The sequence below is a fragment of the Eulemur rufifrons genome, chromosome 7, assembly GCF_041146395.1.
Source record: "Eulemur rufifrons isolate Redbay chromosome 7, OSU_ERuf_1, whole genome shotgun sequence".
In the NCBI taxonomy this organism is placed as follows: Eukaryota; Metazoa; Chordata; class Mammalia; order Primates; family Lemuridae; genus Eulemur; species Eulemur rufifrons.
In genome coordinates, this window is record NC_090989.1 from 119,808,701 (window position 1) to 119,834,174 (window position 25,474).

General features: G+C 38.1%; 1 protein-coding gene across 1 annotated transcript in view; it reads right to left on the reverse strand.

Annotated features, from left to right (window-relative positions):
• PCCB (propionyl-CoA carboxylase subunit beta) overlaps window positions 1-25,474 on the reverse strand; it is a 62,358-nt gene that overhangs the window by 33,145 nt on the left and 3,739 nt on the right. Inside the window, exons 3-6 of the mRNA XM_069475403.1 lie at window positions 25,196-25,264; window positions 22,536-22,592; window positions 20,633-20,746; window positions 6,038-6,148 (exon numbers count right to left, since the gene is read on the reverse strand). Of these exons, the coding sequence (XP_069331504.1) occupies window positions 6,038-6,148; window positions 20,633-20,746; window positions 22,536-22,592; window positions 25,196-25,264 (351 nt within the window). The remainder of the gene's footprint in view (window positions 1-6,037; window positions 6,149-20,632; window positions 20,747-22,535; window positions 22,593-25,195; window positions 25,265-25,474) is intronic.

Here is a 25,474-nt window from a genome sequence, read left to right on the forward strand (position 1 = left end):
CAGCTGGACACCTCAATACCCTTCTATCAAAATTGGACAGATCTAGCAGGTAGAAGAATCAGTGGAGACACAGGTAAATTCAACACCACCAATCAACTGGATATGATGAACAACATCTACAGACCACTTCATCCAACAACAATAGAATACACATTCTTCTCAAGCTCCCATGGAACATTCACCAAGATAGACCACATTCTGAGTGATAAAACACACTTTAAGAGAATAGAGATCCCAGGCCACAATGGAATTAAACTAGAAATCAGTAACAGCAGGAAAATCCTAAAATACTTGAAAATTAAAAACCACACTTCTAAATAAATAACACATGAATCAAAGAAGAAATCTCTAGAGAAATTTTAAAAAACACTTTGAAATAAATGAAAATGAAAGCACAGCTTATCAGAATTTGTGGGATGCAGTAAAAGTAGTGCGCAGCAAGAAATTTATACCATTAAATGCATACATTAGAAAAGATGACAGATCTAAAAAATTAATCACCAAAGTTTTTACCTTAGGAAATTAGAAAAAAGAACGAAGTCCAAAGTAATCAGATAAAAGAAATACAGTAATAAAATTTAGAGCAGAAATCAATGAAATTGAAAATAGAAAATTTTAAAAACCTAAAAATAGAACTATTGTACAATCTAGCAATCCCACTATTGCATATTTATCAAAAGGAAAAGAAATCAAAGGGATACATGTATCAAAGGGCTACCTGCACCCACATGTTCATTGTAGCACTATTCACAATAGCAAAGACACAGAAGCACACTAAGTGCTCATCAATGGATAAATAAAGAAAATGTGGTATATACACACAATGGAATACTATTCAGCCATAAAAAAGAATGAAATCATGTCATTTGTAGCAACATGTACGGAACTGGAGGTCATTATGTTAAGTGAAATAAGCCAGTCACAGAAAGACAGATAGCACATGTTCTCACTCATATGTAGGAGCTAAAAAACTTTATCTCATGGACACAGAGAATAAAACGAAGATGCCAGAGACTAGGAAGGGTGGGTGGAGGGGAAGAGGGGATGAAGACCGGTTGGTTAATGGGTACAAACATACAGTTAGATAGAAGAAATAAGTTCTAGCTGGGCATGGCAGTGCGTGCCTGTAGTCCCAGCTACTCGGGAGGCGGAAGCAGTAGGATTGCTTGAGGTTTGAGGTTGCTGTGAGCTAGGATGACGCTATAGCACTCCAGCCCAGGCAACAGAGCAAGACTCTGCCTCAAAGAACAAAAAAAAAAAAGAAGAAGAAGAAATAAGTTCTAATATTTGATAGCAGACTAGGGTGACTATACTTAGTGATAATATTATATATATTTCAGAGTAACGACAAGAGAGGACTTAAAATGATACCAACACATAAAAATGATCAACACTCAAGGTGATGGATACCCCACATACCCTGACTTGATCATTACACATTCTGTGCATGTGAGAAACACACACGTACCCCATAAATATAGAAAATATTATGTATTAATAAGAGAATAAATAAAAATAAATGTTTACGCCACAGCCCCCCAAAAAACTTTTGTGCATGAAAGGATACTATCAACAGAGTGTAAAGGCAACCCATGGAATGCGAGAAAATATTTGCAAGTCATAAAACTGATAAAAGGTTGATATTCAGAATATACAAAGAACTCATACAACTCAACAACAAAAAATCCGATTCTTCTCCCACTTAGAAATTCTAGGGAAATAAAACAATTCAAAAAAGAACAAAAAACCTGAATAGACATTTCCCCAAAGAAGATATACAAATGGTCAATAACATGAAAAGGTGCTCAAAAATCACTAGTCATTAGGGAAATGCAAATCAAAGCTACAATGAGATACCACTTCATACTTATTAGGATGGCTATGGAAAAAAAAAAAAAAGGCTAGAGCAGTCAAATTCACAGACACAGAAACGGTCTGAAAGGAGGAGAAATGAGGAGTCAGTGTTTAATGACTACAAAGTTTCAGGTGAAGGGGATGAAAAAGCTCTAGAGATGGATGATAGCGACGGTTGCACAATAATGTGCCGGTATTTGATGCCATAGAACTACACACTTAAAAATGGTGAAAGTGGTATATAATGTTATGTACATTTTACCACAATCTTTTATAAAAAGTACTGTATCAGTGTTAAACTTCTTGAATTTAATAACTTTGGTTGTGCAAGAAGATATCCTAGTTCTTAAGGATCTTACACTGAAGCAAAGAGGTCAAAAGGCATGTTGTATGTAACCTACTCTCAAATGGTTAAGAATTCTTTTTATTCTTATTTGAAATTATTTCAAAATAAAGTTTTTTTAAAAAAACCGTTCAACAAAAGTTAGCATTACAAGAAGGAAAATCACAAGTCACAGAGTGGGAGAAGTGCAACATATATATTGATAAAGAACTTATATCCAGAATGTACAAAGAACTCCTAAAAATCAGTTTGGTAGAAAACAAAACTCAATTTCGTATTTTTTGTAGAAACAGGGTCTTGCTATGTTGTCCAGGCTGGTCTCAAACTCCTGGCCGCAAGTGATCCTCCCACCTCAGCCTCCCAAAGTGCTGGGATTACAGGCATGAGCCACTGCACCCAGCCAAAAACTCAATTTTTTTAAATGGGCCAAAGCATTGAACAGGCATGCCACAAAAGAAGAAAACAAATTAAAAGGCACTCAAGCTTTTTAGTCATGGACATGCAAATTGAGACCACAATGAGAGACATACCACAAGCATCAAACTGGCACAATTGAAACATGCTAATATAAGGGCTGGCAAGACTGTAGAACAAGTGAAATTCTCCCACTGCCAATAGAATTATAAATTGCTGTAACTGCTTTCATAAACAGTCAAGTATTACCTAGAAAATCTGAAGATATGTATATCCTATGACCTAAGATTGCCCCTAACATGAGAAACTGAAACATGTGTGCATCAAAATACATTAATATTAGAATAATGATTAATTAGAATTAATATCAGCTTCATTTGCAGTGACAAAAATCTTGAAAATCCACTGTCCATCAATCGGAGAATGGAGGAATATAAGATCTATTTACTATACAGCTATTAAAATGAATGAACTATATTTACAAAGAACATGAATAAATCTTAAAAAATAATGAACCAGAAGCCATGCACAAAGAAAAGCATATTACACGATTTCATTTTACATAAAGGTTAAAACAAGCAACACTAAGCCACACTGTTGAGTGAAGCATACTTAAAATTTTTTTTAACTATGAAGCAAAGCAAATAAAAACATTTCCATAAAAGTTGAGATAATAAATAAATCTATGCAGAATGTAGGCAACAGTGGTTAGGAAAGATCATTAGGACAGGGTTCTCAGAGAGCTATTTTTTTTACCTGGGTGTTTCTTTACACAGATTTGCCCTTTATAATTGCTATACTGTACATATCTTATGTACTTTCCTGAGTATATATTACATTACACAATTTTAAATGATTAAAAATTTAAAAATTAACTGGCAGGGGAAGCCTGGACAGAAGCAGAGAGACCAGTCGGAAGGACTCCACAATAATCCAGGTGGAAGATGATGTGCTTGAACCAAAGTGGTAGCAGTTTTGATAGCAAAAGTAAGCAGCAGTAAGACACAATCTGATTACATTTTGGGTTATATCCTAAAGTAAAGCCAACAGATATTCTGACTGAATTTGGGATGTGACAGCAAAAGATGAGTCAGAAGTGTTTGACCTGAGCCACCAGAAAACTGGACTTGCCATTTAAAATGGGGAAGGCTATAGGACAGCAGCTCAGGAGGGGCTTAGCAGAAATCAAAACCTGTGAAGTTTGAGATACCCACTGAAGTCCAAATGGAAATGCTGGTAGGCAGGTGAACGTACAATCCTGGAGAAACAGATTTGAGAATTGTCAGCATATAGATTAGCATTTAAAGTCACAAGCCTGGATAAGATTACCAAGGGAATCACGGAGAGAAAAATCAAAAAAGTATGGTGCCTTGATGTTTCAACGAGGAAGCAATTAGTACATTAAATGCTGCCGAGAGGTGAGATGAGGGCTGAGAATTGTCAACTGGATTTAGTGATGCAGGAATTGTTGGTATCTCTGAGAAACTGATATTATCAGTGATCCTGAATAGAATATCATCCTTTTCATCATAAACTAAATGTCCAAATATATTTATCTATTTATCAATTTTGTTAGGTCCCTTGATCTTTCTATTTATCTACAAGTTGATTAGACAGTTTTAGCTATTATAACTTCATATTTTAGCACCTGGTAGGACTAGCTCATCACACTACTTTCATGAAATGTTTATCCTTGGATGTTATTTTTTCCTCCCATATAAACTTTATAACTACTTTGTGTAGTACTTTTAAAAAGAATGTTAGTGTTTTCATTGTAGTCTTATTCAACACATGGAATATTTAAGACGTAGAATGGTTAAGGCTTGATAATTAGTTGCAAAGGACAAGAGAGGAAGTCTCACAAATATGCAGTTATTAACCAAAGTTTTGCAAGTGGAAGATGGGATTGCTTACGATAAAACACAGAATTAAAAGAGAAAGCAGTTGGAATGAACTCCAGCATCTAGAGTCTGAATGGAACAGTGTGAACGGCAATGGAAACCACGAAGGTATGGCCAAAGATGTGAAGGAAATGTCGGAGATGGCAGAATATGACAGCATGGAACCCAAGGAAATATTGCTGAAAAACTCAGAAAGATGGAAGTCAAATAGCACTTATAATGACACAAAAGTCTCTGAGAACCTTAAAAAAAAACAAATTTAGTTGATGGGGGCGGAGAGAAACAGAGCTAAATTGACATGTGTTAAGGAAGGAATGGGAAGATAGAAATAGGGCAATAGCTACAGGTGGATGCAAACTAGGGAAAAGATTTTGTTTTGAAGACAGGAGAGACCTGAGCATGGTTAAGTTCTAATGGGAGGATGTAAGGAGAAACTGAAGATAGCAAAGAGAAAGAACAACGTAAGGCCCCTGAAGAGGAGTAGAGTTGTATTCAGCAATTGGATGTGTGCAGGGGAAAGGATGGCTTTGAGAAATTGATACCACACCTCCAATCATAACAGACAGGAAAGAGGAGAAGACTGGGCTAGCACCAGCTAGGTGTGCATATATTAGTACGCAATTAGTAGGCAAAGTTCAGGGAATTCTGCTTTGTCCAAGAAGTTAAGAGAAACAGTCATCTTAATTTTTAAAATCCACAAGTGATGCTGCACATTTATGTTGCTTTCAATCTGTCACTAAGAACAGAATAGTTGGGTCAAAGTGAGAAGCGCTCTGAAAAACTTTTGAATTCCTACTGCCACCTGCCCTTGAGAAAAAGGTGTTTCCCATTTATATACTCTCTAAAACTATTCTTCGCATATTGGATGACTATCTTTACTTTTTTCCTCCAACCTTTCTATTTTGGCAATCATTGCTCATTTTTATTAATATTTTAAGAGGGAAAGACTGATTTTTTTTTAAAGCAAGCTCAGATTAAGGATAATCACCCATGTCTAAGTTCAAGTAGGCTTCATTTTAAAATCATTTTAAAATATCATTGCATTAAAGTCATGTAATAAAGATATGCACCTCTCAAAATAAAGTTAGCAGTCAGATTTATCCTTTAATGGATAAAACAATAAAATGGCAAATAGGTGAAAAACAAAGGTGGGACATCAGAAACAACATCCCAATACAATAGACTACAGAAAAGCCTTCCATGAGAAACTTTTTAACTAGAATTCAGTAAACAGTCATCTGTCTGGGTAGAGGAAAGGATCCTTTGATTACTTGAAAATCATTTGCAATTCAGATCAACAAGTAAGATTACCCACCAGTGAAATACACAGCACCTTCTGCCACTGAACCCTCAGTAGCTACAGATTTCATGCCAAAACCTTCTTCTCCACTAAGACCTTATCATTACTACACTGAAAGCCAATGAGCATGCAAGTAACGCAGATCTGGGTCAGGAATTATTTTTATTGCAGGTAAGGAACTGCATGAATCTCAAAGGACACCAGAAACAGACCCTTCTTTCTTACCTTAACCATGAACGTGAAGTCTGTTAGGGCTGGGGAGTAGACGGCCCCGCCAGCACACGGGCCCATGATCAGAGAAATCTGAGGGATAACTCCGGATGCCGTGACATTCCTCTGCCAAAAGAAAAAGGCAAAGGCATCTGGTTACAGAGGCATTCAACACATTATGTGCAGAAAGATAAAGGCAACAATAACATAGCACTTGGTTTTTATCCACAAAAACTCTACCCAGGAGGCAAGAGACCTAATCAGTAAAGTTCTTCCAGAACTGTATGTGCAGATTCTCCCCATAACTGGTGCAATGGTCGGCATATTAATTTCTGGAGCAAATACTTTGCTCTCCCATCTTTGGCAGCAGTTTCCAAAAACCTCTACCAGAGCATGAGCTCCCAAGAGATTCCCACCACCTTCAGCCCAGCTGCAAACACACCACAGACCTGCCCCCTACTGTCTGCACGAGGCTGGCAGGAAGAACAAAAACCCCAGGCAGAGTGTACAGAGCTAACACTTATCCTGGAGCCCTGACCTGTTTTGGGCCCCTTCACATCCTCCACAGAGGGTACCCACCATCACAAGGCAAGGCTAAGAGGCAGGTGTTACTTTATGTCGAGTCTTCAATGTCTGCCCCTCCCCCGAAAGGGCATGTTAACGGACAAAGGTAGAAAGACCCAGAAAGGCTCCATAAGGACAATAGTGTTGTGAAGGGCTAAGCCTCTGGCCACCACCTGGGAAAGACAGGAACCAGGGGCGGAAGGACCTGGGCAAGGTGATGAAGACCCAATCACTCTCTGCCCTACCCCCAACCCCTTTCCTTCCCCTGAGCAACATCGGCTTGGGAAAAGCAGGTCCACTTTTCAGCCTGCCTTTGTCTGTGAACCCAATCTCTATAATCCATGGGACACAGCTAAGGACAGGACAAAAAGTCACCTATACTCTGTACAAACACAAAGGTGGGTGGACGGATGTCCAGCGGGAGCATAGTGAAAAGTATGGAAAATTCAATCCCCCAAAAACCAACTATAAAACTGGACAAAACTGGCAAAAACAAATATTTAGGGTTCTGAAAATGGGGCAAATGTTAACAAATTAAGAAGTGTTTATTCATGAAAAATTGCTAAAGCTAAGAGCAGTAAGAGTCTGTGGCATTCTAAAATAAGGCTACTATTGCCCACAGCAGCTCAGGGTGTCATTCAGGGTGAAAGAAAATTAACACCAGTAATTCAAATCCACAAGAAACAATTAAGAACAATTAAAATGATTGTGTGATTAAATATAAAATACCACTTAAATATAGTTCTATCTCTTTAATACTTTAAAAGACAAGACTGTATAAAGAGATACTCATAACACTGTATTTTGGGGCTTAAAAGATATATAATAATAACAGCACAAATGAAGGGGCAAAAAAAATGGAGCTACATTGGATCAAAGTCCCTACATTTTATCAGAAGTCAGTACTAATTTGAAGCAGATTTAGATAAATTAAGATACATATTCTAACACTTAGAGCAATCACTAAGAAAATAAAAAATACAGCTAAAAAAACAGAAATTAAAATATTACACTAAAAATATTTAACATAAAAGAGTTGAGTGACGTTACAGAAGACAGAAGAAGAAGCTCTAGGAATCTGGTACCAAAACAACTATTCAGTGGATAGGAACTGTACAAAGCAGCTATTTTGGAACTCTGATGTCTAGCCAAACACTTACAAAGACCAGAGGAGAGTTTGATAAAGCAGCAGGTAAATTTCAATGAACTTCACATTTAGCATGGCTGCTACCATCCCCCAGTTCACAGCCCATGAGAGGCAGCCATGAGGATACCATGATAAGGCGCCAGGGTGGGCAATAAGGCCCTTCCCTCCAAAATCAGGGTTGTGTGTTTTGATTGCTGATCACTGTTTCTGACAGCTGAGGGGCCAGCAGAGGCTGGCCACTGTTTCAATCATAATGGGCTCAAGGAAATCTTTCTCAGATCACTTGTAGACCACAGAGACAATAGAACTAAAATTTTAGTGACCATATTCAACAAGGAACACACACTTTGCAAAAACAGCTTGGAAAAGCTCAGACGGATCTAGCAACTCAACAAGCAAAAATCAGTAATCCCAGGCTGGGCGTGGTGGCTCACACCTATAATCCTAGCAATCTGGGAGGCCGAGGCGGGTGGATCGTTTGAGCTCAGGAGTTCGAGATCAGCCTGAGCAAGAGTGAGACCCTGTTTCTACTAAAAATAGAAAGAAATTATATGGACAACTAAAAATGTATATAGAAAAAATTAGCCGGGCATGGTGGTGGATGCCTGTAGTCCCAGCTACTTGGAAGGCTGAGGCAGGAGGATCGCTTGAGCCCAGGAGTTTGAGGTTGCTGTGCGCTAGGCTGACACCACGGCACTCTAGCCTGGGCAACCGAGTGAGTCTCAAAAAATTTTTAAAAAATTTAAAAAAATTAAAAAAAAAAAATCAGTAATCCTTGAGAAGTGAGAGAACTAGATTTCTAAACTTACCAAACATAATATTCAGAATTTCCAGTCCTCAACAAAAAATTACAAATCATACAAAGAAATAAGTATGGCCCAGTCATAGGCAAAAAAATTTTACAGAAACCATCTGGGAGGAAACACAGACATCAGACTTATTAGTCAAAGATGCCACATAAACTGTGGGGAAAAAAACCAAAGGAAATCAGGAAAACAATGTCTGAACAAAATGGGAACACTATGAAGAGATGGAATACAAAGCAGAAATTCTGGAGGTAACAAGTATAACTAAAATGAAAAATTCACTACAGGGTTTCAACAGCAGATTTAAGTAGGCAGAAGAAAAGATCAAAGAACTTGAACATAAAATAATTTAAAATATCTAGGTTCAGCTGGGTACACTGGCTCACATCTGTAATCTTAGCACTTTGGGAGGCCGAGGCAGGAAGATAGCTTGAGGCCAGGAGTTCAAGACCAGACTAGGCAACATAGCAAGACCTTGTCTCAAAAAATAAGGAAAAATTAGCCAGGTATGGCAGTGCATGCCTATAGTCCCAGCTACTCAGGAGACTGAAGTGAGAAGATCACTTAAGCCCAGGAGTTCAAGGCTGCAATGAGCTATGATCAAGCCACTGCACTTCAGCCTGGGTTAACAGAGCAAAACACTGGCTCAAAAAAAGAAAAAAAAAAAAATTCTTTAATTATTCAATCTGAGGAACAGAAAAACAAAAGGAAGAAAAATGAACAGAGCCTAAACAACCTGTGGGAAACCAACAAACATACCAACATACACATTATAGGAATCCCAGAAGAAAACAGAAAAAATAATGGCAAAAACTTCCCAAATTTGATGAAATACATGAATATACATATCCAAGAACCTCAACAAACTCCAAGAATTATGAACTCAGAGATCCACACTGAGACACATTATAGTCAAACTGTCAAAATCCAAACACAAGGAGAGAAATTTAAAAGCAGCAAAACAGAAGCCATTTATCACATGCAAGGAATCCTCAGTAAGATTAACCATGGAGGCCAGAAGGCAGTGGGACATATTTAAAGTACTGAAAGAAAAAAAGAAAAAAAAAAACCTGTCCACCAAGGACTGTATATTCAGCAAAACTATCCTTCAAGAGTGAAGGGAAAGGCCGGGCACAGTGGCTCACGCCTGTAATCCTAGCACTCTGGGAGGCTGAGGCGGGAGGATCGCTCAAGGTCAGGAGTTCGAGACCAGCCTGAGCAAGAGCGAGACCCCGTCTCTACTAAAAAAGAGAAACAAATTATCTGGCCAACTAAAAATATATATAGAAAAAAAATTAGCCGGGCATGGTGGCGCATGCCAGTAGTCCCAGCTACTTGGGAGGCTGAGGCAGGAGGATTGCCTGAGCCCAGGAGTTTGAGGTTGCTGTGAGCAAGGCTGACGCCATGGCACTCACTCTAGCCCATGCAACAGAGTGAGACTCTGTTTCAAAAAAAAAAAGAGTGAAGGAAAGATTAAGATACTTCCAGGTCAACAAACAGCTGAAGGAGTTCATTTGCACTAGACATGTCATATAAGAAATGCTACAGGAGTACTTACTCAAGTCTAAAATAAAAGGACACAAGACAGTAACATGAAGCCATGAGAAAAAATAAAGAACACTAATATATTCTTTATTAAAGTGTTGTACTTTCGCTTGGTGTGTAATGTCTCTCCTTTTCCTACATGCCTTAAAAGGCAAATGCATGAGACAATTACATATCTGTTAATAAGTATATCATATATAAAAATGTAATCTATGACAATCACATTAAAAGGATAAAGGTGTACAGAAGCAGTGTGTCTGTATACTACTGAACCTATTATTCCAACTAGTTTAAGGTATTAATTATAATCCCCAAGGTAACTACAAAGAAAAAAATGTATATGATGAAAATGAAAGAAGCGAATCAAAATGGCAAACAACAAAAAAGGTCATGATGGAGAAATTGAGGCAAAAAAAAAAAAAACCCATAACACATAAAGAAAACCAATAGCTAAATGGCAGAAGTAAATCTTTAATGGTAATCACATTACGTATAAATGGATTAAATTCTCCTATTAAAAGATAGACATTGGTAGACTGGATATATTTTTAAAAATCCAGATCTATCTCTATGCTTCTTACAGGAGCCTCACTTTAGATACGACAAAGACACAAACACGTTGAAAGTAAAGGATGGAAAAAAAATATGCCACATAAAGGGTAATCAAAATAGAGCCTGAGTAACTATATAATTGCCAGACAAAATAGACATTAAATCAAAAAAGTTACAAGAGACAGAGATATGACATATTGAAAAAAGGTTCAATATACCTAGAAAATATAACAATTATAAAAATAAATGTACTAACAAAGCCCCCAAATTTTTGAGGCAACAAGAGCCCCAAAATATATGAGGCAAAAATTGACAGACTTGAAGGAGAAATAAACAGGTGACACAATAATAGTTGGAGACTTAACAGCTCACTTCCAATAATGGACAGAACGACTAGACAGAAGGTCAATAAGGAACCAGTACACTTGAACAACACTATAAACTAATATGTGTAAAAGACCTATAGAGAACACTCAATCCTACAACAGAATACACAGTCTTCTCAAGTGCACAAGAAACATTCTCCAGGAGAGAACATATGTCAGGCCACATAACAAATCTTAAATTTAAAATGACTGGAAGATTTTTAAAAGATTCCTTTCTGATCACAATGGAATGAAGCTATAATTCATTAACAAAAGGAAACCTGAAAAACTAACAAATATGTGAAAATTAATCAAAACACTTCTAAATAACCGGTAGGTGAAAGAAATTACAACAGAAGTCAGAAAATACTTTAAGATTAATGAAAACAGAAGCACAACATACCAAACTTATGAAATGCAACAAAAGCACTGACAAGAGAAAATTTATAGCTGTAAATGCACATATTAAAACAAGATCTCAATCAACAACCTAACCTTCCACCTTAAGAAACTAGAAAAAGTAAAACAAACCAAACCAAAAGCAAGCAGGAAGAAAGAAAAATTAGAGAAGAAAAGAATATAGGGAAAAAAAAAAAATCAATAAAACCAAAAGCTGCTTGTTTAAAAAGATCAGATCTGGGGGAGAAGGGCCAAGATGGCAGACTAGAAGCGGCCTGTACAATGCTGCTTTCATGGAGAGGATTAAAAGTGGCAAATAGATATTCACCTTCAGATCGATCATCTAAGAGAGAGCATTGGGAATTAAAAGAGGCATCAGGAGGCACCCAAAGTGAAGGAGAAGGAAGCAGGGCAACATGCTCAACAGGATTGGAGGTATCTGGAGAAGGCACTCACACACGGGGAAAGGACAAAGGAGAGAACCCTGGAGACATTCTATAAAAAAAGACATCTGCACTCGAATGTTTATAGCAGCACAATTCACAATTGCGAAGATGTGGAAACAACCCAAGTGCCCATCAATACATGAGTGGATTAATAAAATGTGGTATATGAATAACATACTATTCAGCCACAAAAAACAATGGTGATGTAGCACTTCTTATATTATCCTGGATAGAGCTGGAACCCATTCTACTAAGTATCCCAAGAATGGAAAAACAAGCACCACGTGTACTCACCATCAAATTGATTTTAACTGATCAACACCTAAGTGCACATATAGGTATAACATTCATGGGGTGTTGGGCAGATGGGAGGGGGGAGGAGGGGATGGGTATGTACATACATAAGTGCAATGTGCACCGTCTGGAAGATGGACATGCTTGAAGCTCTGACTTTGGGAGGGTGGGGGCAAGTGCAATATACGTAACCTAAACATTTGTACTCCCATAATATGCTGAAATTTAAAAAAAAAATTTTTAACAAAGGTCAATGTAGACGTAGAAGTCAATCTCTTAAAAAAAAAAAAAAAAAAGGGTATAGTAACCAAAACAGCATGGTATTGGTTTAATAAAAAGGGAGACACACAGACCAATGGAACAGAATAGAGAACCCATGAATAAAGCCATATAGCTACAACCAACTGATTTTGAACAGAGTGACAAAAACATACACTGGGGAAAGAAGTCCCTAATTCAATAAATGGTGCTGGGAAAACTGGATAGCCACGTGCAGAAGAAAGAAACTGGATCCCTATTCTCTCACCACGTCCGAAAATTAACTCAAGATGGATTAAAGACTTAAATGTAAGATTTGAAATCATAAAAATTCTAGAACGCTAGGTGTGGTGGCTCACACCTATAATCCCGACACTTCTGGGAGACCACAGGAAGATTACTTCAGGTCAGAAGTTCAAGACCAGCCTGAGCAAGAGCAAGACCCAGTCTCTACAAAAATGTTAGCCAGATGCGGTGGCATGCACCTGTAGTCCCAACTACTTGAGAGACTGAGACAGGAGGACCACTTGAGCCCAGGAGTCTGGGCAAAAGACATGAACAGATTTTTTTTTTTTTCAAAAGACAAATGGCCAATAAACACAGGAAAAAAATGTTCAACATCACTAATCATCAGGAAAATGCAAATTAAAACCACCTTACCCTTATCAGATTATCCATTTTTAAAAAGTCAAAAGACAACAAATGTTGGAGCAGATGCAGTAAAAAGGGAATGTATATACACTATTGGTGGGAATGTAAATTATTATAGTATAACCTCTATGGAAAACAGTATAGAGAGTCCTCAAAGATCTAAAAGTAGACCTGTCATTTGATCCAGCAATTTCACTACTACTGGGTATCTACCCAAAGGAAAAGAAATCATTTTATAAAAAAGACACCTATACCTGAATGTTTATTGCAGCACAATTCACAAATGCAAAGATACAGAATCATCCTAAGTGCCCATCAAGTGATGAATGCATAAAAAAAATGTGGTATATATACACACACCATGGAGTACTGCTCAGCCATAAAAAGGAATGAAATAATGTCTTTCACAGCAACTTGGATGGAACAGAGATCATTATCCTAAGTATTAATATCTCAGGAACGGAAAAACAAACACCACATGTTCTCACTTATAAGTGGGAGCTAAACAAGAGATATACACAGTCATAAAGTGGTGTAATGAATATTGGAAATTAAGAAGGGGGTAACATGGAAGGGGAGTGAGGGACCTACCTATCACATACAATGTACACTATTTTTTCTGGTGACAGGTACAGTGAAAGCCCCGACTTCAGCATTATATTATATAATTCATACATGTAACAAAAAAACACTTAATACCCCTAAATCTACTGAAATTAAAAAAAAAAATTGACAAACCTGTATATAGACTAGCAACAAAACAAGACTCATATTACTAAAATCAGAAATGAGAGAGAAGGCATCACAACAGAAATCAAGATGACAAGAAAATAATATGAATAACTATGGCACAAATTAGATAATTGAGATGAAATGGACTAATTCCTAGAACGACACAAACTACTGAAGCTGAGTCAAAAAGCAGAAAATCTGATCAACCTGTAAGAAATAAAAAGATTGAATTAGTAACCAAAAATCTACCTACAAATAAAAGTCAAGGCCCAGACAGCTTCACTGGTAAATTTTACTAAACATTTAAAGAATTAATATTAACATTTTACAAGCTCTCCTAATAGAAGAGAAGGGAGCAGGGCAGTTCTCTGGTAGACTCAGACTATTGTAGTTCTTCTCACTTTCTCACTCGTAGTTCTCAAAAATAAATGTGGAATGTGCTAGGAATGCAACATACTGAGATAAGGAGGGACCAGCCAGAACATTTCTGGTCTCCCTCTACAAACAGGATGTCCCTCCACACTTTAGCCCAACACATTACATTGCCCCAGGTTACAAAACCCAGGGCAGGCTTTTTTCCAAAGTCCCTCAGCTGTGGTGCAAGCGGGACACACACAGTCAAGACACCATCTATCCCGAGCATCTTTCTTGTGCCGTGGGGGACTGGCTCTCAATGAATTAGACTTCTATTGTCTCTTGCTGCCTATCTGTAAGTATTAATAATAAACCCACTTCACATATTAATAACTTGTATCTGTGAGTGTTCTGTCGTACCAGAATCAAACAAGTTGGTAACCAGTGCATAGCAAACCTACCTTACAGGAGCATCCCTTCCAACTCATTTCATGAGGCAAGTGTTACTACAATACCAAAACCGAAAGAAATGTCACAAGATAACTGCAGACCAATATCTCTTACTAATACAGATGAAAAAGTACCTAACAAAATACTAGCAAACAGAACCCAGCACCTTATAGAAAGGATTACACACCAAGACCAACTGAGACTTATTACAGGAATATAAGGTTGGTTTAACATTCAAATTAATGAAATATGCATTATTATAAAGAATAAAAACCATGTGATTATTTCTCAGATTCAGAAAAAGCATTTGACAAAATTAAACACCCCTTCAGGATAAAAACGTTTAACAAACTAGGAGAAAGGCTTCCTCAATCTGAGAAAAAGCATCTACACAAAAAGTAGTTAACATCATATGCAATGGTGAAAGAATGAATGCTTTCCCCCTGAGATCAGGAACAAGACAAGAATGTCCACTCTCACCACTTCTACTCAGCATTGTACTGCAGGTTCTAGACAGAGCGCTTATCAAGAAATAAAAGGCATCTAGATTAGAAAGGAAGCAATCAGTAGAACTTCCTATTTGCCGAAGACATGAACGTGTATATAGAAAATCCAAAGGAATACACACACACGCGCGCACACACACACACACAAACCCTATCCAAGCTAATAACTTCAGCAAGGCTTCAGGATACAAGATCAATATATGAAAATCAACTGTATCTCTGTACACTTGTAAAAAATAATCCAAAAAGGAAATTAACAAGAAAATTCCATTCACAATAGCATCAAAAAAGAACGAAATATTTAGTTATAAACTTAACAAAAGAAATGTAAGACATGTATGCTGCAAATTACACAATATTGCTGAAATAAATTAAAAAAGACCTACATAAATAGAGGAACATTCCATCTACATGGCGTGGAAGACCCAATATGTTAAGATGCAAATTCTCATCAAGTTAATCTACAGATTCAATGCAGTTCCTACCAAATCTCAGTAGGCATTTCTGTAAAGTTAACAGCTGATCCAAAAGTTCATTTGAAATGCAATGGACCCAGAATAGCCAGCACAATTTTTAAAAAGAACACCAAAGTTGGAGGACTTTACTCAACTTTCAAAACTACTATAAAGCTATAGTACTCAAGACAGTGGTTCTAATGTAAGGATAAGCATGTAGGCCAATGGAAGAATTGAGAGTCCAGAAACAAACTCTACATTTATGGTCAACTGATCTTCAACCCAAATGCCAAGACACAATTCACTGAGAAAATAGTCATGTCAATAAATGGTGGCTGGTTCGGTGTGGTGGCTCACACCAGTAATCCTATCACTTTGGGAAACCAACGCAAGGATTGTGAAGCCAGGAAATCAAGACCACCTGGGTAACAGCAAGACCTCATCTCTACAAAAAAATTTTTTAAAAAATTAGCTGGGCGTGGTAACGCATGCCTGTAGTCCCAGCTACTCCGGAGGCTGAGGCAGGAGGATCACTTGAGCCCAGGAGTTTGAGGTTGCAGTAAGTTGTGATAACACTACTGCACTGTAGCTCAGGCAACAGAACAAGACCTTGTCTCAAGAACAAAAAAAACGATGGTAGTACAAAAGGATGACTTTAAATCCTTGTTATCACACCATACACAAAAATTAACACAAAATGGATCACAGAGCTAATGTAACAGAGCCAAACCTATGAAACTCAATGAAAAAAACAAAATCTCCATGATTTTGTATTAGAGTTTTTACACGGGACAATAAAAGCATGATCCACAAAAGAAAATTAATAAACAAGACCTCAAAATTTAAAACTTTTCCATTTCAAAAGCCACAATTGAGAAATAAAAACACAAGCCACAGACTGAGAGAAAATACCTGCAAATCGTATATCTAATAAAGGACTTGTATCCAGAACATATGAAGAACTCAAAAACCCAATTACAGAATGGACAACAGATCTGAATAGATATTTCAGCAAAAAAGATACACAAATGACTAATATGTACATAAAGATGCTCAACAGGATTAGTCGGCTGGCAAATGCATATTAGAACTACAGTGAGATACCACAACACAACATTAAAATGGCTATTACCAAAGAGACTGACAATCCCAAGAATAGAGAAGGTGGGAAACCTGCAACCCTCCATATGTTGCTCATGGTAATATAAAATGGTACAGTCATTTTGGAAAACAATCTGGCAGTTTCTTAAAAATTGACACATAAACTTATAAAACCCCACAATCCTACTTTTAGGTAACTATCTAACCAAGGGTTATGAAAACCTATGTCCGTACAGAGCTATACATAAATGTTCACAGTAGCATTATTCATGATAGCCAATACTATCAGGTTATTAACTATGGAATGTCTGATTTCCTTAGGTACTAAGATAGAGAGTTGATACCTCTGACATTTCACTTTGACACTTCTTGGTTGGTTTGTTTTAATTGTGAAAATACATTCTCATTCTTTCAAATGCACATTTTGGCTTGTGATTATCTTTTTACAGCAATTTTTGTGAAACCATGGCTAAGTCAAAAATTTGTGTTATTTTTTAATATGAGTTCCATTGTGGAACCAGTGCAGCGCAGACAGCTCAAAATACCAACAAAGCATTTGGGAAGGATGTAGCTAATGAACACACAGTACATCCATGGTTTAAGAAGTTCTGTTCTGGTGATTTTAATCTTGAAAATGAGCCATGTGGGCAACCTAAGACCAAGGTGGATAATGATGAACTGAAAACTATAGTGGAAGCAAATCCACCTCAATCTACTTGTGAAATAGCAGCAAGGTTTGATGTGACTATTCCAACAATATTGGAACATTGGAAACAAATCAGCAAGGTAAAGAAGCTGGATAGGAGGGTACCACGTGAATTAAACAAGTGTCAGAAAGGAAATCATCTCAAAGCTTGCCTTTCTTTGCTGTCACGACATAAAGGTGAACCATTTCTACACCGTACTGTTACTCATGATGAAAAATGGATTCTATTTGACAATCACAAGCGTTCAGCACAATGGTTGGACAAAGATGAAGTGCCGAAACACAGTTGAAAACCAAATATTCATCAAAAAAAAGCTAATGAGGCCGGAAGCAGTGGCTCATGCCTATAATCCTAGCACTCTGGGAGGCCGAGGCGGGAGGATTGCTCAAGTTCAGGAGTTTGAGACCAGCCTGAGCAAGAGCGAGACCCCCGTCTCTACTAAAAATAGAAAGAAATGATTTGGACAGCTAAAAATATATATAGAAAAAAAATTAGCCAGGCATGGTGGTGCATGCCTGTAGTCCCAGCTACTTGGGAGGCTGAGGCAGAAGGATTGCTTAAGCCCAGGAGTTTGAGGTTGCTGTGAGCTAGGCTGATGCCACGGCACTCTAGCCTAGGCAACAGAGTGAGACTGTCTCAAAAAAAAAAAAAAAAAGGTAATGGTATCTGTTTGGTGGGCCAGTGCTGGTACATCCACTACAGCTTCATGAAACCTGGTCAATCAATTACAGCAAATGTCTACTGCAACCAACCGAACGAAATGATGAGGATGCTTGCAATTAAGCAGACAAGATTGGTCAATAGAGATAGGCTAACGCTCTTGCAAGGTCACATGTCACAAAAAATAACACTGCTCAAACTACAGAGGCTGGACTTGGAAACTCTCTGTCATCCACCGTATTCACCAGACTTTGCACCAACTGACTACCACTTCTTCCAGGCTTTGGACCACTTCTTACAAGGAAAAATAGTCAATTCTCAACAAGCTGTGGAAAACGCCTTTCACAATTTCATCGCCACTTGCTCTCCTGGCTTTTTCACTGCAGGCATAAGTAAGCTACCATTAAGATGGCAAAACTGTGTCCATAGTTTAGGCACATTCTTTGATTAATTATACTGCTTGTTTGGGATATAATAAACTTTTGATTTGAAATTGGACATTCCATATTTAATGACCTAATAGAAACAACCCAAATGTCCCTCAACTGGTGAATGGATAAGTATGAAAAACATTCAATATAATATTATGCAGTGATAAAAAGGAAAGAATTGATATACAGAACAATATGAACGAACCTCAAAAACATGATGCTAAGTGAAAGGAGTCAAATGCAAAAATCTACAGAGACTAAAAGATGGTCAATATTTGCTCAGGGCTAGGTGGGGACTGACGGCAAACAGGTAGGAGGATCTTTTTAGAGTAAGCGAAAGGTTCCACAACTGGATTATGGTAATGGTTGCACAACTCTAAAAATTTATTTAAAAATCATTGAACTATATGCTTACAATGCGTAGATTTTATGGTTTATAAACTGCAATAAAGCTGTTTAAAAAAATGTCAAGGTCATGGAAGGCAAAGACTGAGGAACTGCTCCAGATCAGAAAAGACTAAAGATATGACAACAACTACAAGCAAGTCTTCATTCTGGATTGGATTCTGGCCAGAAAAGAATATATAGATAGATACATAGCAATAAAGGACTTTATTAAGTCCTGAATAAGGACTATGAATTAGACTAATATTGATGATTCATGGTTATAAAAGAGAATGTCCCTGTTCGTTAGAGCTACCCAATGAAGGACTTAGAGGTAAAGAGAACATAGTATTTCCAATTTATTCTCAGTTATTTCAGAAAAATATAACATGTAAACATGTATATATGGAAAGAATGATAGAGCAAATGGGGAAAAATGTAAACAACTGGTGAATCTGGGTAAGAGATACATGGGAAATCTTGTACTACTCTTGTAATTTTTCTATGAAGTTTGAAATTATATCTAAATAAAAAGTTACCAAAAAATAATAACACAGGCAAGAGTGAGTATAGGTGTCAATATGACAAACAGCATTAATAAGCAATTAATTAAGCAATGCAGATCTAAAAGTCACTAAAGCCTATCCCTGGAAAATAAAACAAAAGAAACAACTCTCCCTGACTGTTCTCATAAAGATGTGTTAGACTAGACGATATTCTAAAATCCAGTCAAGCTCTAAAATGCAGTGGTTTATTGCCACTTCTGTCAGGGCCATGCTTTGTTTTTAAATAGGAATGACTTCTAGGCTGGGAGCCAAAGCAGACCTTCCAGGACTAAACAGTTCAGGGCAAGCTACCCATAGAACTAACTCTCTCCCCAGTGGTTTATCCCTGGGGCTCAAGGTCAAAGATTAAAAAGGATGTTTAAGACCTGCAAAAAGTGGCTTCTCAACTAATGTAAGTACTCCTACAACTATTAGGGTGTCTTACAAAAAGTAAATGCACATTTTCCTGACTGATCACAAGGGGCAGTGGCCAGGGATGAGAACCCTGATAAGCCTGCAGACCAGGGACAGCAAGAGGAGCTGGCCTGATTAGAAACAATGTCTGCCTGTCTGTTTCCTTTGTTCTCCCTCCGCTCGCCTCTCCTCCCTGGAAACCTGCCAGATTCCACCTGGCAGTATCTCTCTCCATCCCAAACTCCCTTATGATATTTCTCAATATACTATATACTTCACATAACACATTATCTGATGGGTCTTTTCATTTCTTTCTCTCTCATAATTTCATCCTGTAAATAAGCAGAGAGATATCAGAAATGATGTGCACCAAATGTTTCTGAATGGTGGAATTCGGGGTGATTTCTTTATTGTTTGTACTACTGCATGAACTTTATATAATGATTCTGTAGTGTTTTAACCAAAAATAAAAAGCACTCCATATTTTTTATTTAAAAAATTATAATTCTAGCAAATCAGTTCATTTTAACTTTCCATATTCCTTCCCTCCCTTGCTTTTGAAAAAAAGAAAAATATTTCGAGTGCTTTTCCCTTATGAATGACCTAATTTTGTTTTCCCCTATAAGTGGTCATCTATTAGAAAAAAAGAAAACCCTGCCCTCCCATTCTCTCTTGCTTTTCATCCACCATTTACTCCACCCCCAGTGACACAGGAAAGAGCCACAGAACAGACACAATGGAGCAGAGAACAATGAGGAGAGAGAGGAGCTCTGACCAGGACACAGCTTACAGAACTAAGCTCTGTACTTTTTTTTACTCTGTTCTCTATTAACAGGTTCCTTACCAGAAAGATGTCCGCGTAGCCAGCCAAGGACTCCACTCCCTCTTGGATCCGTGCTCCCCCAGAGTCATTCAGCCCAATCACTGGAGCCCCCACCGTTATGGCCTGGTCCATAATCTGAGACAGCAGAGAAATCATTTTTGAGACAAATGCTCATTATCAAAAACAGCATTTACAAAGCGCTACAGTGTTTTCTGGAAAAGGTTCTGAGTGCACTTTTCAAAACAGGAGGCAGTAACACGGTTTCGTTCTCTATGATGATTGGGTATTTTCACAGAAGACAAAGGACTAGATATTTAAAAATCTGATAAAAGTCCCCAAACACCCTAGAGCCAAAGCACTTCCCGTTAGCAGGGGACAAAACTGCTCATGGTAACCACTTCTAGAACCACAGGCTCCAGTTTTGTTCCCAGTTACTCCTTTGAAAGAACTGATAGTACATGGAATGGCAAAGTAGTATGTTCATGAAAGCAGATGTTGACCCATCTGTTAACCTGAGGCCAGGCCCAGGCCTGCTTTTACTTCTAATGTGACAGATTTTCCTCATGGGTCAATAGTTCTGACAGATGATGAGCAACATTCCTACAGCGCTTGACAGTTTATAAGCACTTTCACTTCCATTACCTCATTTATCCATCATAACAGGGGCAAGAAAAAGAGAAAAATTAGGAAGGTTCAAAAATTAAATGATGGCCCAAAGTCTCAGGAGTAATATACAACAGGACCATGTCTTTCTAGATGTTCCATTACAAAGGGAAGTCCTGCCCAGCTACTAACAGTAAGCTCAATCTTTAATTCCAAAATTCTCTAAATACACTCTATACTTTCATTCCTCTCCAGAGCATCTAATCTCTAGCAGTGTTTTTAAAATACCATCATGCAGTCCTTGCACTGCTCTTTACCTTCCAGGACCTGGACTCTCCACCCAAACTAGGTGTTATTTACCCGGCGTCTGTGAACAGATTTCAGCGAGTCCATCAATTTGGATGGAAAAAAAATTATATCTTTATCTTTACTAACTCTAGCTGATCTTTCACATTTCTTTCAATTATAAATGTAGGCAACAGGCCAGGTGCAGTGGCTCACGCCTGTAATCCTAACACTCTGGGAAGCCGAGGCGGGTCGATCGCTCGAGGTCAGGAGTTCGAGACCAGCCTGAGCAAGAGCGAGACCCCATCTCTACTAAAAATAGAAAAAAATTATATGGCCAACTAAAAATATATATGGAAAAAATTAGCCGGGCATGGTGGTGCATGCCTGTAGTCCCAGCTACTCGGGAGGCTGAGGCAGGAGGATCGCTTAAGCCAAGGAGTTAGAGGTTGCTGTGAGCTAGGCTGACGCCATGGCACTCACTCTAGCCCGGGCAACAAAGCGAGACTCTGTCTCAAAAAAAAAAATTAATTAATTAAATAAATAAATATAGGCAACAAACCACAGTAGTATTAAGAAATACCTGTAACTTCGTCATTAATAGAAGCCACAGATATTTTTATGTCACATTGAAATTGTTGCAGATATCCTGAAACAACATTCCTGAAACATTCCTGATGTTCCTGAAACATCAAACTAAGGACTACTTTGAAATTAGTTATTAGATTTACTGATAAATCTTGTTATTAAATGCATTAATAAGAAAGCACACATTATTAATGTGGTTTTTTTAAAAACATTTTTAATCTTTTATAATGCTACATATTTTATTTTATGCATGTAAAAACATGAGGGTCCAGCCTTCGACAGCCCATGGCACAAAAAACGTTAAGTATCCCTCTGGGTCAGCACCACAGCTTGCATACCTCTGCCCCACTCCAAGTATCTAGCTCAGTGTCTTGCACCCCAAGGATAGTCAATATGCACTATGTAACTGATAAAAGTTTTGGATTTAATTTCAATATTAAACACTTACTTTGCAGATCTTTTGGGCATGTGCTCCCGACAGACTGCCTCCAAAAACTGTAAAATCCTAAAAAGAAAACACAAATCAAGAAGTAAAATATAGTGACTGGCCAGAGACAAAGACCCAGTAGGAGGAGGAAATAGAAAATTCATAAACATTTTTAAAGGACTTTCAGAAGTTTAAAAAATTAGAAAAATGTCGGATTTATAGATGATTCCATAGGATGAGGAACAGTCTGTCTTAAAGGTAGTTCATGTACTGTCAAGAGTAAAAGACCTAGTCTTTGCTCTACAAAAATGGTCTGTACCTGAGGAAAGGAAAAGTTATCATGCAGACTTAACCCTGATATCAAATTCTATGGATGTCAAACAGTCAAACATTTCTATTTTTAGGAAATATTTGCTATTTTAACAAGAGAGGTAAAAAACAACAACAAAAAAATGATTCAGAACTCTGTTTCCTCTGCTTATGGACTTTCATTATGTTCAGATGTAAAGGCTTCTTCTGGGCATGCCCTCCCTCCTAAAAGCCCCTCAAAAACACAGTAGGAATTAAAAACAAAATCAACCTATGCAGACAAGAAAGGACAAGGAAACAGCAGCAAAGGAGACTGAGCAAGTCTGAGGGGAACTGAAAGCACAGAACACCTGACTTGGAGCAAATGGAAGACTACACAGGTGCAGAGGGGAAGTGGGGGGTGTGGAGGGGGCTGAAAACAGATTAATTGAAAGTCTGTGTTAGGAACAGACCTCAGAGGGCCTCTCCTTCACCTCAAAAAGAGAAAAGAGGTTTATTGTCTAAAGAAATTTAACCAGAGGGGCTCTGGACTCACAATCAGTAGCATAAAAGAGGCAAAAGTGAGGCTGAAAACAGGTGAGATTACACTGAAAAAGACAGTGCGGGCCCCTCCCTCCTCTCCTCCTCCAACACACCAATAGCTAATAATCAGGCAAGGGACTGAGGATGCTTCTCTGGAAAAACAAACGCTCCCCGGTAAAAACAGCTACAGATACTAACATCTTGGAGATCATTACAAAAAGCTGACACATCACTCCCCACTCTCGGTATCCTTTAATGCCTATTTCAAATGCCCCATTTTTCCTAAAGCTTTCCTCAACCCTGGATGTGATTTTCCCTTGTCCTGAATCTACAGCATTTGCCTGGAACCTCTCTCACCCTACCCATACTGTAGTCACTTCTGTTCGACCCCATTCTACCTACAAAATGATTGGCTTATTCAGGCTCAGAACAGGGTCTCGGAGGTCTGAATCATCTCCACCTCCTCCTCACTCCCACCCTAACCCCCAGGCATGAGAGGTGCTCAAACGTGTCAACTCAATGAATGTTAGTATCTGCTTAATAGTTAGGCAAACAGCATGTCCAGAAAACACGATAACTTTCTTTGTTCTATCTTTTCAATGGTTCCTTCTGTACCAGTTTTTGCCTAGCTCTCATAAATTGCAAAAAAACAGTATGATTCCTCCTAGTTCAGCATTTGGTATTCCAATTTATAACAGTTTTAAAACATTTTGAAGGTAAATGAGTACTGCGTAACTACAACATATTTAAAATTAACCAAGTATGACTTTTACTATCAAACCCAGAAGACATTTTAGGTTCCTAGACAAGCTATATATCTTTAGGTCTGTAAAAGGAACTGAACATTTTGAATTGTATATTTAATATATATTTCCACCTCTAGAGAAAAAAATGTCAAATTCAAAATAGTATACAACATATTCTCAGTTTTCCATTACTGCTGTAACAAATTAACATAAATTCAGTGGCTTGAAACAACACAAATTTATTACCTTACGGTTCTGTAGTTTAGACGTCCTACAGAGGTCTCACTGGGCTAAAATCAAGGTTGGCAGGGCTGTGCTCCTTTCTGGAGGCTCCAGGGGAGAATATGTTTTCTTGCCTCTTCCAACTTCTAGAGACCTTTACGCCTTTGCTCATGGGCCCCTTCACGGGGACCCATCTCAAAGCCAGTTACCCAAGGTAAAGTCCTCACATCACATCATTCTGCCTCCTCTTCTACCTCCCTCTTCCACTTTTGAAGACGTTTGTGATTAAACTGGGCCCACCTGGATAATCCAGGCTAATCTCTCTATTGTAAGGTCAGTTGATTAGCAACCTTAATTCCTCTTTGCCACATAAAATAGCATATTCACAGGTTCCAGGGATTAGGACTTGGACATCCTTGGGGGAGGCGAGGGCACATTATTCTGCCTACAACATTCTCCTGCAGTTTCAATGTGAACAAACTCAGGGGCCTGTGGTTCTGAGAGTCAAGTCCCCTTCACTAGGCTGCACCCACTGCATTCTCTCAGGTTCGAGTACACTGTCCTGAACACAAATGCCCTCCACACACCCAACCCTGCCAGGAGGAATCTCACTTGAAATAAACTCCTGGTTTCTGGGACAACTTTGTACAAGCCTACTACTCTATGACCCTCCCCAAAACAGACTAAGGACTCTTTCTTTATAAGAAAAAGAAAAACCCACACAATATAATATTCTGGATATATGCACTGAAAAACAAAGTAAATCCCTCATTTGCCCCAAACTGCAAGCAAGTTTTCATTCCCCAAGATTGATTTCTTTCACATATTCTGCTCCTGGTTCTGTCCTCCAGGAAAGCTCAGCCTGTTGGAGGTATTAAGTACCTGACTGAAGACATAAACCAATCTTCCATTGATTCGGCCCCATCCAGTGACCACGCTGTCTCCAGGAAACTAACAGAAAGATGCAAAAGTAAAGATTAAAAAAAACCCAAATATTTCTTTTAATGAATTTTGCAACTATGCCTCAGTGAAAGACAAAAACAAGCAAAACTCCCCAATCCTTAAAATTCAATATGAACAAGGAACATGAAGATACCCCACCCTCCTTCCCTGGCTCTGCAACAGCAAGCACTGGGCTACTGCTTCATCAACAGGAGTGAA